At 46.3% G+C, this 18,273-nt stretch overlaps 1 protein-coding gene across 1 annotated transcript in view; it reads right to left on the reverse strand.

Moving 5' to 3' along the window:
- Positions 1–1,355: 1,355 nt before the first annotated feature.
- Positions 1,356–18,273, reverse strand: part of LOC147092855 (solute carrier family 22 member 6-A-like) — a 143,121-nt gene continuing 126,203 nt past the window's right edge. The window contains exons 9-10 of the mRNA XM_085976112.1: positions 16,361–16,564; positions 1,356–2,014 (exon numbers count right to left, since the gene is read on the reverse strand). Coding sequence (XP_085832238.1) covers positions 1,921–2,014; positions 16,361–16,564 — 298 coding nt within the window. The 3' untranslated portion in view covers positions 1,356–1,920. The remainder of the gene's footprint in view (positions 2,015–16,360; positions 16,565–18,273) is intronic.

Here is an 18,273-nt window from a genome sequence, read left to right on the forward strand (position 1 = left end):
GAGGAGTTAACGAAAAGCTGCGCTGGGTGCCAAAAAGTGCAAAATGCACCTCCGATAGCACCGCCTTCAGCCCCATGGCAACGCGTACACATTGACTTTGCTGGTCCATTCATGGACTCCATGTTCCTAATCGCGGTGGACGCACATTCCAAATGGCCAGAAGTCATCAAGATGAATACCACTACTTCAGAAAAGACAATTGCGGTGTTAAGAACAATATTCGCAAGGAACGGATTGCCAGAACAGATCTGTTCGGACAACGGACCACAGTTTGTATCGGAAGAATTCCGACAATTCTTAAAGAAGAATGGAGTAAAACATTATACCTCTGCCCCATATCATCCGGCGACAAACGGGTTGGCTGAAAGATTTGTCCAGACATCAAAAAGGCAATTAAGGCCATGAACGATGATCAGATTCCGCTGCAACACAAGGTCGACAAGTTCCTGATGTCATATCGAAACGCCGATCATGCAGTGACTAACCAAAGTCCTGCCATGATGTTTTATAACAGGAGGTTGCGGTCCAAGTTGGACTTGTTAAAACCAAATGTGCGGAGGGAAGTGGAAAACAAACAGTTTCGGCATATTAACAACAAGACCACTCGAACTTTCGACGTAGGACAACCAGTGTTGGCAAGGGGCTATGGAAAAGAAAAATGGCAGTCCGGAACAATTCGGGCCAGACAAGGACCTCTGATGTACACAGTAGATATTGGTCATAATGTGATAAGGCGTCATGCGGATCAACTGGTAGAGTCGAGAGCAAGGGTCGAACCCATGGTTGTGACAGAGACAACTGTGGAAGACGTTAATGAACCTGAAGCATCTACCTCGGCAGGGAATGTACTTGATGATGATGACACCCAATACATTGGAAACCAAATAGAGGAGGCACCTCAACAACAAGAATCAGAGACTACTGAGAGGCGTTATCCAAGCCGCATCAGAAAGCCTCCTGAGAGACTGAACCTTTGAACTGTTATACCTGAAGTTATATATGTATATATGTTATTATGTTATGTTAAATGGGGATATGACTGTTAAGCTAAAAAGGGAGGATTGTGGTGTATGTAACCTGTTCCACCTTAAGAGAACTTAAGCCTGTTCCACCTTAAGAGATGTACTACTTTCTCTGGCTGCTGTATACGTAATACCAGTGGTGACCACACCGGTATATAAGCACTGTGTAGTAATATTGTATTCAGAATAGTCCCGACCTCCAACCAGTAAAGACCTGTTGAATTTACTCTTGTAGTCTGTGTAGTAATTATCACTATAACACACAGACTTAACAGTTCTGGTTGACCAAGTGAACAGTAGATAATCAAATTATGCATCCTTTGATGGCAATAGTTATTTCTTTCACATGACTTTAATGATATTACATTGAAATGTGCAATGGGCAATGAGGAACATTTTGGCACGGAAAAACAGGTCTACCTCACAGATGAGAACATTTTGCATAATGACTGTTCCTCTTCCTATTCCCGGGCCACTGAGGCCAATTGTAGCATCCCTATCAATGTTATGGCTGAGATGAGCTAACTTAGCACAGGTCAAAGATTAATCCTAGGACCTCCCAGTTCGATGTCGTTCAATTCAAAATTGCCTTTTACCAAATGAGCCATTAGGGAGCTTGTTGACCACAAATAATATTTGTTTATATTCATATTCAGATATGAAAACTGGATTGAGACTGTCTAAACATATTTCTTGTGGTTTTTTTCAGATTTGTGTTATCACCTCAGTAATCAAATGTTTAATATGTATTTTAGAAATCTTCCAGGCTAAGAATGTGTTATTGAATGGCCTGTTGTGAAAAGGTTATGAAAAGTTTGTGAACTTGTATGTTATAGAATGTCTGTCATCATGCAGCCGCTCAGAGGCTGATGGTGTGTTGAGAGCGCGCTGTGTCTAGTTAAACAGTCTGTTTCATCAGTGATCTGTGTGTTTTCTGCAGTTCAAGCTCATCCCTCTTTTGCTCCTCGTCTTTTTCAGCACCTTTTTTTGCTCTGGAAAGGAATTAATCATAAAACAAACACAGTGTTTAGAAAATATTCCAAATGTATTGTGAACCTCCCAATTTCCACCCCCCCCCCCAATCCTGAAAGTACTTTGCACATGATTGTTTCCATGGTGGCAAGATACAAGAGGTCACAAACTTACAAAGAGAATTCAAGGGGAGGTTAAGAAAAATGTCTTTTACAGAAGAGGGAGAGAATGGGGAATTCCCTGCCACAGACTTGTTGATGCAAAATCCATAAATTCTTTTGAAAAGGAATTAGAGTTTGCTTGAAAAAAAGAGGAATATTAAAGGTGGAGAGTAGGATTATGCTAGGTGGGTCATGTGGAAAAGAACACCAGCACAGACTTGATGGACCAAATGTCATGCCGAAACATTCCAGAAATCTGAATGGCTATATTTTTATAGAAAAATAGGAGCAGGAGTCGGCCATTCGGCCCTTCGAGCATGCTCCACCATTCAATATGATCATGGCTGATCCTCTATCTCAATACCATATTCCCGCTCTCTCCCCATACCCCTTGATGCCTTTTGTGTCTAGAAATCTATCAATCTCCTTCTTAAATATATTCAGTGATTGGCCTCCACAGCCTTCTGTGGTAGAGAATTCCACAGGTTCACCACCCTCTGAGTGAAGAAATTTCTCCTCATCTCAGTCCTAAATGTCCTACCCCGTATCCTGAGACTGTGACCCCTCGTTCTAGACCCCCCAGCCAGGGGAAACAGCCTCCCTGCATCCAGTCTGTCTAGCCCTGTCAGAATTGTATACGTTTCAATGCGATCCCCTCTCATTCTTCTAAACTCTAGTGAATACAGGCCTAGTCGACCCAATCTCTCCTCATACGACAGTCCTGCCATCCCAGGAATCAGTCTGGTGAACCTTCGCTGCACTCTCTGGCAAGTATATCCTTTCTTAGGTAAGGAGACCAAAACTGCGCACAGTACTCCAGGTGTGGTCTCACCAAGGCCCTGTATAACTGTAGTAAGAAATATGAGTGGAAACAGGCTATCATTACATGTGAGCAAGATCCTTTCCTCACCTGACGTGTACATACACACACACACACTGGATTATAGTTTTTTCCCCCTTCTCCCAAACTGGGGATGCTGAGGCCAGTTGTGGCATTCCCTACTGCTGCTCTAGCTGAGTTTAGCTGTCTCAGTAGAACCTGTAAACTGAGTCTGTGACCTTCCTGGGCTGTATGGCTCCACAGCTTACTCGCTGAGTCGCTCACTGCATTCTGTAACAGAGGGTCTTGTGAGGATTCCACAATATCTTTCTGTGTGGGTTAGAGATGCAGGGAGTGAATTCCCTCAGAGGTTCTCCCGCTCATCTGCCGTAACTCCAGTGGAAGAGCCACGGAAATCCTGTAAAAACAACGTAAATGTCTATGATTCTGAGTTGGTTCTTCAAAATCTTCCATGTCTAGACTTCAGTCTCTCCATTACATCCTTTCTTGTGTTTTATATATATAGTAATCTGGGATGTTATGATTAAGGTTATCCACCAGGTGGTGCTGTAGCCAATGCTGCTGCTAAGTGTAGTGTATGTACCCGTCTACCTTTAAGGGAACTATTGAATGTAACCGTTCACCTTTAAGAGAACTACTTTAGGTGTGGCACTATTTGTTTGGCTTCTGTATACTGTAATACCGATAGTGACCACACCAGTATATAAGTGTTGTGGCAGGATTGCTGGGGCAGATTCGCCCGGACCTTCGAATAGTAAAGACCTGTTTGTTTGTTACTTCTGAAGTCTGTGTATTTATTAACTGCACAACCCACAGACTTTACAGTGGCGACGAGTCCGATCGTACCCTGCGGCAAGACTACCAAAAGCAACGAAGAGCATCGAAGAGAGACAACCGCCCTCGTCGTGCTACCAAAAGAAAACACGAGGCTACAACAACAGAAAGCAGGAAGACTAACAACAAAAGCTGTATCAGCAACAGGCACTGACTACCCTTCTGCCACGGTGCGGAGTGAGCCGACCAGCAAGAAACAAGGCGGCCGAAGAGACTGTGAGTAGGGGAAGGTGTAGAAGTATCCGGAGGATAAGGGCAGAGCACTCGACCTCGGTCGAGGGGGAGCTGTGCCGGCCAAAAGTCGGGTCCAACGGCGTCGGGTGACAGCCGGACCGCGATCGGGGGAAAACTCCGGGCAGCGACCGCAGCCACGAAGCGCAGAGCCTGCGAGTAGGCGCGGGAAGAGAAACCCAGCCGCAGCCGGGGAGGGAAACACCGGTCTGCGAGAGGGCTGGGGAGGCGAACGGGAACCGTGCGGGTGAGAGCCGGGTGCGGAGAGAGAGACTGCGAGGAGCCAGTCCAGCGGCTGAGCTGTTCTCCACCAACGGGGTACTCAGAGCCGGCAAAACCGAACGTGCGGGAGTGGGTGAGAGACACAGCCGAAAACGGGGTGAGAGACTGCGCGAGAGCCAGTCCAGCGGCTGAACTGTTCTCCACCAACGGGGTACCCAGGGCCGGTAGCACCGAACGTGCGGGTGAGAGAGCGACAGAGCCGGGTACGGAGAGAGAGACTGCGCGAGAGCCAGTCCAGCGGCTGAACTGTCCTCCGTTAACGGGGTGTACCCAGCGCCAGTAGAGCCGTGCGGGCGGGAGGAAAAGACATAGCCGAGTAAGGGGAGCTGTGCGGTAGCCAGCCAGCGGCTGAACCTGTCCGCTGTGGGGGAAGCGTACCCCTTCCACCGGGAAGAAACGCGGGAAGCCGCCATTAGGCGGAGAAGACGCCAGAAGCGGGAAACCACCAATGAAGTGGGCGGGGCGAGAAAGGAAGAGCGGGAAACCGCCATTTTCGTGGGAAAACCGCCATCTTGATTGACATACCGCCATTGAAGTGGGCGGGGAGAGAAGGAAAGAGCGGGAAACCGCCGATTTCGCGGGAAAACCGCCATCTTAGAAACAAACAAATAAATAAGAATACTTAAAGAAATACTGGTGCTGCTCCCAAGGGAAGAAAGATGCCTAAGCGAGGGAATATTAATGATTTTAATTCTGAGATAGAAGACTGGGCCACGTACGTGGAACGCATCGAGATCTATTGTGAAGCCAACAAAATAGAGGAAGACGACAAGGCGATAACATTGTTAAACTCGATGGGCGCAAAGACATACGGGCTCCTGAAGGATTTACTAGCACCAGCTAAACCGGCGGATCAGTCTTTCGAAGAGATTGTGGTTGTTCTGAAGGACCACTTGAACCCCACACCGTTGATGTTGGCTGAACGATTCAAATTCTATGCAAGAACGCAACGGAAAGACGAAAACAACGCAGAATACTTGGTCGAACTGCGTAGGCTAGCGAAATACTGCCAGTTCGGAGGGAACCTGACAGAGGCACTGCGAGACAAGTTCGTAGGCGGATTGTCCAAGGAAGGGACGCAAAAGCGCCTACTCGAAGAGAACGACCTTACACTTGACAGGGCTGTCCTTATAGCCGCATCACACGAAGCCGCCGCGAAAGGAACGGCGGAAATGCAACTAAAGGCGGCGGCGCTCGGGGTGGACCAAATTACCTCGAGTACAACAAAATGCTATCGTTGTGGGAAGACAACACACGACCAGAATCAATGCTGGTTTAAGAACCAAGAATGTAGGAAATGTGGCAAACTGGGTCACATCGCTAAGGTATGCCGGTCAGGGAAGAAGACCAACAACCAAAGGAAGCCATCACAAGAAAAGTACAACAAGGTATACAAGGGGGCTGAGCAGAGTTCAGACGAACAGAATCCAGACTCAGATCCAAACGGCCAGGAGCTGGGTAGTCTGAGTATCCACCATGTGAGTAAGGAAGCTGACCTACAAACTATCTGGGTCATGCTAAAAATAGCTGGAGTCCAAGTGAAAATGGAGTTGGACACTGGATCAGCTGTATCAGTCATAAATCGAGGGGATTACCACCGGCTATTCTCACACATACCCTTAAGATATACCAAGTTCGTATTGCAGACATACACGGGGCATAAAGTATACCCCATGGGAAAAATAAGAGTCAAGGTGAGAGATAGGGGTAAAGAACACCCAAGAATGAACTTGTATGTACTACATGAGGGAGGACCACCACTTCTAGGACGGGAGTGGATCAAGAAAATAGACATGGAATGGCACTACCTACAAGCAATGACGAGTGAGGACTCGGTGCAGACAAGCAGCTCAGACTCTGAGCCGGAAGACGATAAGTCCAGCCCACGTATGAAAAACAAGGTTAACATGAACTCACTGACTAAGGTTGGAAAAACGATGGCGTGCATAAAGACAGAGAATTCTGAGTCTGTTCAAGTCACAGACATATGCATTACGGAGGAACACCGAGCTCGAACTCAACGTTATTTCAAAGTACGACAACAATTCGAACAATTAAGTTACCGTCTCGTACAAGAGATGAAAACAATGAAAAAGTTCTATGACACCGAATGGGAGAGTCTGGAAAGACAACAGAACCTGCTGGCTCAAGCAGAGAGCGACCATAGAGCCATCGTGACCAATTACCGATCACACCTCCCTTATGATGTTCAGGAGTTAGAATATTTGCATGATCTAGAGATACAGCATAAAGGCAAACCACGCTACACTGAGGATTTTGTTCTGCAATTGGAGACGGAGCTAGTGCAGGCAAGGTTAAGAGAAGCTGAATCGCAGTGTGCACTTAAAGAGATGCAGAAAAAAATCTTGGACATGGAAAAGAGAAACGCTTCTTTACCTGATGTGAATAATGTGGCCATGTTGCAAGAGGAGCTTATCACTCAGTTAAATGAAAATAAACGGAAAATGACTGAGATAGACTGCAAGAATAAAGAAGATTTGATGGCAGTGAGACTTCAAGAGGCAGATAGCATAGCAGCCTTGGCTGAACTCCAACAGGAAATTGCGAAAGAAGCAAATGAAGAGGAATCTTCAGGAAGCCGGGATTTTATTCCAGTTCTTCTCTACGACTCCTTACAAGCAGAGTGTGAGAAGTTGAAAGAACAGTATGAACAGGCCCAGGCTACAATTCTGGAGGGGATTAACTCGGCAACCTCCGAAAAGCTAGTTTCAGTAGAAGCATATGAACAACTAAAGGTTGAACATGAGCAAGAAGTCCAAAGGCTGCAGGAAATTCTTGATGAGCTCAAGGCCAAGACAGACTCATCTGTAGAAGTTCCATCCATAGATGAGAATTTAGAGGTGAAAGACATGGCAGAACATGAAAGACAAGGGCCTAGAAATTCAGTGCCCTTAGCGCCGATTTTGCGGCGCTAGAGGGCCTAGCGCTGCAATTGGCGCCGGCGCCGAAATTGCCTGGGGCCCTTCCGCCGCGGTAGACCAGTAGCGCTGCGCCGGCACCGATGACGTCATCGGTGTGCGCAGCATCCCGGTTGCCATGCCGACGGGCCCCAGCGCCGAAATTCAGTTGCGGCCGCCTCGCCCGTGGCAGCCGCAACTAAGACTCTGGCAACAGAGTCTTACATGACTTTGCGCCGGCGCATTAAAGGCCCTGCGGCGGCCGGCCGCTTTCCCGCCGGCCGCCTGGCCGCAGCTCCCTCCCCGGACTTCCCCCCCGCCCCCCCCCGGAACAGAAGCAAGCCCGGCACTTGTCCGAGGTGCCGGGCTCATTTTTAAAAAGATTTTCGCGGGCCGCGGCCGGGTGCAGGCAGCTCCTCCTTAAGGGAAGGAGGAGGCCTGCACTTCCCGAACCTGCCGCACCGCAGCGGGCGCCGCAGCGCCGGAATAGCGCCGAAATTCAGCGCGTTGCGCCAGTTTTCAGGCGCAAACAGCTCTCAGCAGCGCTGGCAGCCGTTTGGGCGCAGAACTATTGAATTTTGGGCCCGACCAGCGCGACTTAGCTCCGGCACTAACTTCCGGCGCTAAAGCCCTGGCTGCACCAAAACTCAATTTCTAGGCCATGATGTCCAAGAACTCATAAAAATATTGAAGGAAACCCAAGACAAATATGAGGCGGCAATGACCGAGGTTCAACGACTTGAAGAGCAGAGTCAACTGGGAATCCTTTCAGTGGAAGGGAAGGAAACTGTAAGAAACACAGAGACTGTAAGAATGGGCTCTGAACATGAGCTTGGGAGCATCAAGGCGCAACTTCTTCGAGCGCTTGAAACCAAAGTACAAGAGGAAAGGAAGGTGAAAGCATTGGAGGGTAAGGTAGATGAAATGGTGAAGACTCTGATCCACAGAGTCCCCGTGGAAGAGTTAACGGTCAGCCAACTCCTTCACATGCTGAGAGACAAGACTCCACAATGGGAACACGAGCTTCAATCTGCAAAGGGAAGGAATTCGGAGCTCCCAAAAGTTACGGAAATAACTGAGGTGGCAACACAGATTTTGTGTTACAGTTTACTCTATGAAGAGTTCGTTGAATCACGTCAATGTGAACAGAAGAATGTTGAAACAGCTGCTTCAGTAGAAGGATTAAATAGCCTGATACCGCAATCCCCGGTGGAAGGGAAGGTATTGAACTCACAAATGAGGTCAGTAGTGAAGGAATGGCAGACAACCCAGGAAGAGCGGGATGAATATGAATGCATGAAGAAGTCTTTTCAAGAAAGATGTCTAGGGAAGGAACCACCGTCAGCTAACGTCCAGACGGGTGAGGAGGAAGAAGAAGGCTCTCTCGCTGGCCTAACTCAGGACGAACCCGAATATTACCATGACCTGTTGAGTGACACTGAATATTACGAGGATGTGGTCTGCCCAGCTTGTGATGAAAACTCCCAAAGTGCTGAAATCCGGAGGAAGCACTTAAGGTCTAAGGAACATAGAGAGTTGGTGGCGCTACAGCTGGCAGCCGAGAAAGGAGCTCCGAGAGTTTCAAAAAGGCAGAAAAGAAAAAGAAGAAGCAGAAGATAATAACTGTCTAAAATATTAGCACTTCTACCATCTCAGGCGGGACACTACGAAAGGAGCTAAATTAGTTGAAAAACTGGAAAATGTCAAGACAGCCAGTTGGTTGTAAAAGTCCGCACTGCTGGTTCAACAGGACGAAAGTTCAAGCTGTTAACGTCAAGAAAAAGGCTATGGAGGAGTCACGCTAGCCAGGTGAACCAGCTGCACCAAAGAAATGTTGTTCGGAACGAGTCAAGATCAGAGACTGAATCTATGAACTGTTTCCGCAGAAACTGAACCTGTGAACTGTTCCCACCGAGATTATATCTGTAAATTGTTTTATATGACATTGACTCCACCGAGATTATATCTGTAATTTGTTTATAGGAAGTTGAAGATATGTATGTTTAACGGAGACTCTGTAAGTAATAAGCTAAAAAGGGAGGATTGTAGTGTATGTACCCGTCTACCTTTAAGGGAACTATTGAATGTAACCGTTCACCTTTAAGAGAACTACTTTAGGTGTGGCACTATTTGTTTGGCTTCTGTATACTGTAATACCGATAGTGACCACACCAGTATATAAGTGTTGTGGCAGGATTGCTGGGGCAGATTCGCCCGGACCTTCGAATAGTAAAGACCTGTTTGTTTGTTACTTCTGAAGTCTGTGTATTTATTAACTGCACAACCCACAGACTTTACACTAAGGTCAGAGGTCTGCTTCCTGTTAAGGTCAGAGGTTTGTTTCCTGTCAAGGTCAGCAAAGGTGAAATGCCAGGATGCAGGCATGATGTTTGTTACTCTGTTTGTTAATAAAGTACTCGTGCTAATTCTACGATATCGCCTCTTTGAGTCCTTGTCTCACTACATGGCTTTATCACATTTGGCGACGAGGTAACTAAAGGACCCTGAATAAAGAAGAAAAGTCTGCCAGGACGTTTAAACAACAAAATTACGAGCTACGGTTAGCTACCAGCTGGAAGAGAGCATGGCTGCCACGGTAGGAACGGTTTCCGCTTTTGATAGTCAAGCACAAACCTGGGAGGAATACTGTGAAGTGTTGGGTTATTTTTTCAAAGCAAATGAAATAAATGATGCTGGAAAAAGGAAAGCCATTCTGCTTAGTTCAGTGGGATGCCAAACCTACAGTTTGATGAAGAATCTGCTCAGTCCTGAAAAGCCTGGAGACAAATCATTTGTTGAATTAGTGGCTTTGCTAAAAGAACATTTCAACCCTAAGCCTAGTGAGATTGTACAGCGGTTCAAGTTTAATTCAAGGAACAGGAAAGAGGAAGAGAGCGTAATGGACTATGTAGCGGTGTTGCGTAAATTAGCACAAGATTGCAATTATGGGAACAACCTGAAGGAAATGCTGCGAGATAGGCTAGTTTGCGGAATTATGGATGACCGAATGCAGCGTAGATTATTATCCGAGACTGGGCTTACTTATGAAAAAGAATTGGAACTTGCTCAAGCCATAGAGACAGCGAACCGAGATGTAAAAGAAATACAGGGTTCAGACAAGGCTAATGCTACGCAAGTTGCAGGTCAGGTTGTTGTGCACAAGTTGAACATGCGTCAGAAACCACAACGTGAGCATGTGAAGGCATGTTATAGATGCAAGGGCAATCACCTGGCGAGTGAATGCCGGTTTCTGGAGGAAAAGTGCTACAAGTGTGGGAAACAAGGACACATAAAACGAGCTTGCAGGGCGCAATCACCTGTGGAGGAATCCAAACCAAAAGGGGGAGGACAGCAAAACCAAGGGAGAGAAGTGAAAAAACATGGAGCACACCACATCAGCGGGGAAGCTGAGGAAGAAGAGGACATGTTCATAATGTACAGCATGTTAGAGAACATTCCAAAAGTGGCTCCTATCACATTGCAACTGACAGTAAATGACTCTAAGGTGAACTTTGAAGTGGATACAGGGTGCGGCGTGACCACAATGAACAAGGCAGAGTACTCAAAATTGTGGAACCGTGCAAAAGTTCCAGAGTTAAAGCCTTGCTCCCTGCATCTTAAAACATATACAGGTGAACGAGTAGCGACATTAGCTACAGCTAATGTAACTGTGCAACACAGGGACACAGTGGAACAGCTACCTGTAGTTATAGTATCGGGTACCGGACCAAACCTGTTAGGTCGGGGCTGGATAAAAGAACTTAAATTAGACTGGGGAGCAGTACATCAAATAGATGCGGGCAAACAGTTGACTTTGCAAGAAGTGTTGAGTGAACATGAGAATGTGTTCAAGGAGGAACTTGGCACATTTAATGGCCCCCCAGCTAAGATTTATGTCGACAAGGAGGCACCGCCAAGGTTTTTTAAACAACGACCTGTGCCTTATGCCATGAAGCCAAAGGTAGAGGCTGAGCTTGACCATCTATTGAGAGAGAACATACTGGAGCCAGTGAAATGTTCGGAATGGGCAGCTCCCATAGTACCTGTTTTAAAACTGGACAATTCGGTAAGACTCTGTGGAGACTATAAATTGACAGTCAATCGGGTGTCCAAACTAGAGCAGTATCCGATTCCCAAAACAGAGGATCTCTTTGCAAACCTGGCTGGAGGAAAGAAATTCACAAAGTTGGATATGAGTCATGCCTACTTGCAGATTACACTGGATGATGAATCAAAGAAGTATGTCACCATAAATACACACAAGGGCTTGTTTACATATAACCGCTTACCGTTTGGTGTCTCATCTAGTCCAGCTATCTTCCAGAGGACAATCGAAGGTGTACTGCAAGGGATTCCACATGTTTCCATCTATCTGGATGACATTCTGGTGACGGGAAGAACCGACCAGGAGCATCTGAGCACTCTGAGAGAGGTACTACAGAGATTGGAGAGGGCAGGGTTCCGGCTCAAGAGGAGTAAGTGCACTTTCCTGGGGAATGAGGCAGTGTTCCTGGGACACAGAGTGGACGCCACCGGGCTCCATCCACTCAAGGAGAAGGTACAAGCACTGCAGGACGCCTCTGCTCCTACAAATGTGGCTGAGTTAAAAGCTTACCTGGGACTGCTGAACTATTATAACAGGTTTTCACCAAACTTGTCAACTGTGTTAGCACCTCTTCACAAACTACTGCGCAAGGAGACACAGTGGCAGTGGGGAGAGGAGCAGGGGTTTTCATTTGAACAGTCCAAGAAACTGATGCTGTCGTCAGATGTGCTGGTTCACTACAATGCAGAGAAAGACATCATTCTCTCTTGTGACGCTTCACCTTACGGGGTGGGGGCAGTTCTTTCACACTGCATGGAAGATGGAACTGAAAGTCCAATAGGGTTTATGTCCCGAACTCTAACACCAGCGGAAAAAAACTATTCCCAGTTAGACAAAGAGGGGTTAGCAGTAATGTTTGGGTTACAGAGGTTCCACAAGTACATATATGGCAGGAAGTTCACCATATGCACCGATCATAAACCTCTTCTCTCTCTTTTCAATGAAATGAAAGCAGTTCCACAGATGGTGTCACCCCGGATCCAGAGGTGGGCAGTGACGTTGAGGGCATATGAGTATGTCATCATCTACAAGGCAGGCAAGTACCATGGGAACGCAGATGCCTTGAGTCGTCTTCCACTGCCAGGCACACCTATCCGTGCAGCTCCAGAGGACAGAGTTTTGATGTTGGAGGACACTGACACGGCACTTGTGACTGCAAAGCAAAGAACATGGACAGGTAAAGATCCAGTACTGTCTAGAGTTCGAGAATATGTGGTGAGGGGATGGCCACAGCATCCAGAAAGGGCTGACTTCACACCTTACAGTGTCAGGAAAACAGAGCTGAGTGTGCAGGATGGTTGCGTGTTGTGGGGAGCACGAGTGATTATTCCACAGCCAGCACGACAGTCTATCCTAGAGCAACTACATCAGTGTCATCCTGGGGTCTCGCATATGAAAGCCTTGGCTAGGAGTTACTTGTGGTGGCCAAAGCTAGATGAGGAGATAGAAAATCTAGTCAAGACATGCAGCACTTGTCAGGAACACCAGAAGGCACCAGCAGCGGCTCCTCTCCACCCCTGGGAGTGGCCGGATAAATCATGGAGAAGATTGCACTTAGATTATGCGGGTCCATTCATGGGGAAGATGTTCCTCATAATCATTGATGCACATTCCAAATGGATGGATGTTTATCCTGTAAATTCTGCTTCCGCCACTTCTACTATAGACTGCCTGCATCGGAGCTTCAGTAATCAGGGGCTACCGGAGATCGTGGTGAGTGACAATGCCACTTGTTTTGTGAGTACAGAGACAAAAGAGTTCTTGAGAAAAAATGGCATAGTGCAGGTGACCTCAGCTCCATATCATCCGTCCTCGAATGGACTTGCGGAGAGAGCCGTACAAACATTTAAGGAGATGATGAAAAAAAGTGCAGAAGGGAGTTTAGCAGCCAAAGTGTCACGGGTTCTGTTAAGCTACAGAATAACACCTCAATCCACCACAGGACTCTCTCCTGCTGAGATGTTATTAGGTCGTAGACTACGCTCCACTCTTGACCTTGTCCATCCAGACCTAAAAAGGAAAATGGAAAACAGACAAAACAAACAAAAAGAGAACCATGACAAAAGAACAAAGAGCCGAAGTTTTGGAGAAGGAGATGCGATCCTTACCAGGAATTTCAGTTATGGACCAAAGTGGATTCCTGGCTTCATAGACTCAATGACGGGTCCAGTATCATACAAGGTCATGTTGGGAGATGGTAGGGTAGTACGCAGACATGTAGATCAGATACTTCCCAGACAAGGGGAAATTGAAATGAAGGTTCCAGATGCAATGACTGAAGACAGGGCTGCCCCCAGTTATCCAAGTGCATCTGTGGTGCCACCACCAGGGACAGAGATAATTCCACAGGAACCTATCCGTCAAGAGGAAACCATCGTTGCAGAGTCAGATACTCTGAGCACTGCTCAGGAGCAGCTGGTGGCTTCACCACAAACAAGCAGGGACTTTACTGTTAGACATTCACAAAGGTCTCGCAAGTCACCAGAGAGATTGATACTGAACTGTTAGATTCATCAAGTATGGAACATGATGAATGGAGACTCCTTATGTGACCCTCAGGAATGGTTGTTTGTTAAGAAATTCATACTGAAATCTTAAGGGGGGAGGGATATAGTAATCTGGGATGTTATGATTAAGGTTATCCACCAGGTGGTGCTGTAGCCAATTCTGCTGCTAAGGTCAGAGGTTTGCTTCCTGTTAAGGTCAGAGGTTTGTTTCCTGTCAAGGTCAGCAAAGGTGAAATGCCAGGATGCAGGCATGATGTTTGCTACTCTGTTTTTTAATAAAGTACTCGTGCTAATTCTACAATATCGCCTCTTTGAGTCCTTGTCTCACTACATGGATTTATCACAATATACTACTATAGTCATTGATTTCTTCATTTGCTCTTTGCAGATTTCACATATGCTCCCTGCATCACAACTGTTGGATTCAAGGCTTTATACAGATTCCTACTCTAAGTCATTCTTCTATCAGAACCTCAAACTGTGGAACTCCTTACCCCATCAGTGTTTCCTGCCTCCTACAATCTTCAACCATTTAAATCCCAAGGTAACACCTAGCCAATATTTACTGATTTACCCCATCTTCTCTTCATGTCTGTTTGGCTCAGTGAGCAGCACTCTTGCTTCTGCGTTAGAAGGGTGAGGGGTTCATATTCCATACCAAGGTTTGAGCCCACAATCTGAGCTAACATTCCAGTGCAGTACTGAGGGAATGATGTACTGTAGGAGGTGATGTTAAACCAAGGCCATGCCTGCCTTTTGAGGGAGAGCCAAAAGATTCCATGGCACTATTGGAAGAAGAGCAGGAATTTCTCCAGGCGTTCTGACCAAATTCCTCCAACCAACACCAAAAACACTTGGTTAACTAGTGATTTATCTCATTGCTATAAGTGAGATATTGCTGGTGCAACTTGGCTATCGCATTTGCTTCTATAACAAATTCAAGTTGTTAATATTTACTCTTTTCATTCCTGTGCCCTTCCCTTGGTTTTTCAATTTAAAAAATTGATCAATAATTATATTAGTGTTTGAGTAGATTTTATGTAAGGTTGCGCTGTGTCACGAACTTTTTAATCAAAGAGCCACAGTCCCAACCTGTATCTTGCCCGAGAGCCACTCCCAAGAGTGAACCAGCTTTCAGCCCCACAGAGTGATTGGATGTGGGCTGCACCCTGTAGTTCCTCATAGATTCTGTTCCTGATTGCTGACATGCTGCTCTGGCAAATTGCTTGCTCCACCCTCTGTAAACTTGAGCTCATCCAAAACTCTGCTGCCCGTATCCCAACTCACACCAAGTCCCGTTCACCCATTACCTATGTGCTCCCTGTCCTACATTGTCACCTGGTCTGGCAATGCCTCAATTTTAAAATTCTCTTCCATGTTACATTCTCCTCCAGCCCTACAACCATCCCGAGATCTCTGCGCTCCTCCAATTCTGACCTCTTGCGCATTCCCGATTTTTATCACTCCACCATTGGCGGCCGTGCCTTCAGCTGCCTGAGCCCCCAAGCTCTGCAATTCCCTCCCTAATCCTCTCCGCCTCTCTCTCCTCTGTTAAGGCATTCCTTAAAACCAACCTCTTTGACCAAGCTTTTGGTCACCTGCCCTAATATCACTTTATGTGGCTCGGTGTCAAATTTGATCTGATAACGCTCCTGTGAAGCATCTTGGGACGTTTTTACTACATTAAAGGCGCTGTATAAATACAAGTTGTTGATGGAGACCAGGCAACACTTCACAGGAAGAGAAAGGATTAAGGCAAAACTGTTGGGCCAATAGCTTTATTTTAATCGGGTCCTTTCTCTTAAGATGTGGAAAATTGGCTTGCACTGCCTCCTAATAGTATTCCTTTGTATTATTTTGCTGGAAAAGGCCATGGGAACAGCACTAAACCCCAGGCATGTTTACAGCTGGCCAGACAATGAATGGAGGCGCAGATACAATTCTGCAAAGATAAAGATGGGCTGCTCGGACCCCTAGACTGTGTTACAAGTATCAGTGCAATAGTCCCAGGCCGAAGAGCTCTTTTCGTGTAATATATTGAGATCCTTGCTGCCATTTTAGAGCAGAGAAGGTTAAGGGGAGATTTGATAGAGGTGTTCAAAATCATGAATGATTGTGATAGAGTAAATAAAGAGGAACTGTTTCCAATGGCAGAAGGGTCAATAACCAGGGGATTGGCAAAAGAACCAGTGGTACAATGAGGAAACATTTTTTATGCAGCGAGTTGTTGTGATCTAGAACGCGCTGCCTGAAAGGGCGGTGGAAATAGATTCAATAGTAACTTTCAAAAGGGGATTCGATAAATACTTGAAAAGGGAAAAAAAATTACAGGGCTATGGGGAAAGTGCGGGGGAATGGGATTGATTGGATCATTCTACCAAAGTTTAGGCACAGGCATGATGAGCCGAATGGTATCCTTCTGTGCTGTCGCATTCTATGATTTTTAATTTGTGCCCTGAATCAGTGTGAATTTTTGACATTACAAACCTGTTTTCTACTTCTTCAATGGTGTCTGGTAAAGGAACGTTCAGTGTTTCCAGTAGGAACAAGGCAGCAACTCCAGCTATTATCGCCATTCCACCATATGTAGCCATCGGTAGAAATGGTATATAATCACCGGTCAGCCTTATAATAGGTGCTAGCATGGCTCCCGCCCGGGCCATCGTACTCACAAGCCCCATTCCCGTCTGCCTGTGTGGGATACACAAAAATACAGAGGAAGCTGATTATAAAACATTTCACCTTTTATCATTTTTTTCCAACATCCTTCCCCCAGAAGATGCTGACTCTTGCTGGGTATGGGCCAACAAACATCCTTCATTGTAGTGCCCTGATATATCCTGTGCCTCTGACTGTAACACTGGTACTCCTTACTGTATTTTCTTGATATACCCACAGCATAATATCCTGGCACACCTCACACTCCTCACTGTAACACAAATACACTCTACACCGTTCATTGCAGTACCAATATAGCTCATAATCTTGATTATAACATTCTGATATAGCTAATATCCTTCACTATAACACTCTCTGCTATAAACCATGCCTGCCCTCTGTAACACGCTTGACGTACCCCACACTATTACATTGTTGCCACTGTAATACTCTTTGTAGTGTCAGCTTGGCTTGGTTGGTTGCAGTCTTGTCTCTGAGTTACGGACGTTGTAAGTCCAACTTACTCCACTCCAGGACTTGAGCACATAATCTAGAATGACACTTGAATACAGGACTGAGGGAGTGCTGCCTCTAGCATATGAGATGTCAAACCCTGTCTACCTGTTCAGGTGAATGTTAAAGATGCCATGGCCATATTTGAAGAAAAGCAGGGAGTCCTCCTCGTGTCCTAGGCAAAATTCTTCTCTCAACCAACACCACCAAAAACAGATTAACTGGTCATTCATCTTAATTGCTGTTTATGGAACCTTGCTAAGTGCAAAATGGCTGCCATGTTTGCCTGGATAACACCAGTGACTGCAATTCAAAGTAATCCATTATATCCTAAGATGTTTTATAAGTATATTAAGGGCAAGAGGATAACCAGGGAAAGGGTAGGGCCCATTAGGGACCAAAGTGGCAATCTGTGTGTAGAGCCAGAGGATGTAGGCGGGGTTTTAAATGAATTTTTTGCATCTGTGTTCACTATGGAGAAAGACGATGCAGACATAGAAATCGGGCAAGGGGACTGTGACATACTTGAACATATTAGCATCGAGAGGGAGGAGGTGCTAGCGGTTTTAGCGGGCCAAAAAGTGGATAAATCCCCAGGCCCGGACGAGATGTATCCCAGGCTGCTGTGGGAGGCAAGGGAGGAGATTGCAGGGGCTCTGACACTAATTTTCAGAACCTCTCTGGCCACAGGGGATGTACCAGAGGACTGGAGAACAGCTAACGTAGTACCATTATTCAAGAAGGGTAGCAGGGATAAACCAGGGAATTACAGGCCAGTGAGTCTAACATCTGTGGTGGGGAAATTATTGGAAAAAATTCTGAGGGACAAAATTAATCTCCACTTGGAGAGGCAAGGATTGATCGGGGATAGTCAGCATGGCTTTGTCAAGGGTAAATCATGTCTGACAAATCTGATCGAATTTTTCGAGGGGGTGACTAGTGGGGTGGATGAGGGAAATGCTGTGGATGTGGTTTACATGGACTTCAGTAAAGCGTTTGACAAAGTCCCGCATAGGAGACTGGTCAAGAAGGTAAGAGCCCATGGGATCCAGGGTGCCTTGGCGCGTTGGATCCTAAACTGGCTGAGTGGCAGGAGGCAGAGGGTGATGGTTGAAGGTTGCTTTTGTGACTGGAAGCCTGTGTCCAGTGGGGTACCTCAGGGATCGGTGCTGGGTCCCTTATTGTTTGTGATCTACATAAATGATTTGGATGAGAATGTAAAAGGTATG

The sequence above is a fragment of the Somniosus microcephalus genome, unplaced genomic scaffold (genome assembly GCF_052327205.1).
Source record: "Somniosus microcephalus isolate GS21.2 unplaced genomic scaffold, FLI_Smic_1.0 unresolved_chr2, whole genome shotgun sequence".
Lineage (NCBI taxonomy): Eukaryota > Metazoa > Chordata > Chondrichthyes > Squaliformes > Somniosidae > Somniosus > Somniosus microcephalus.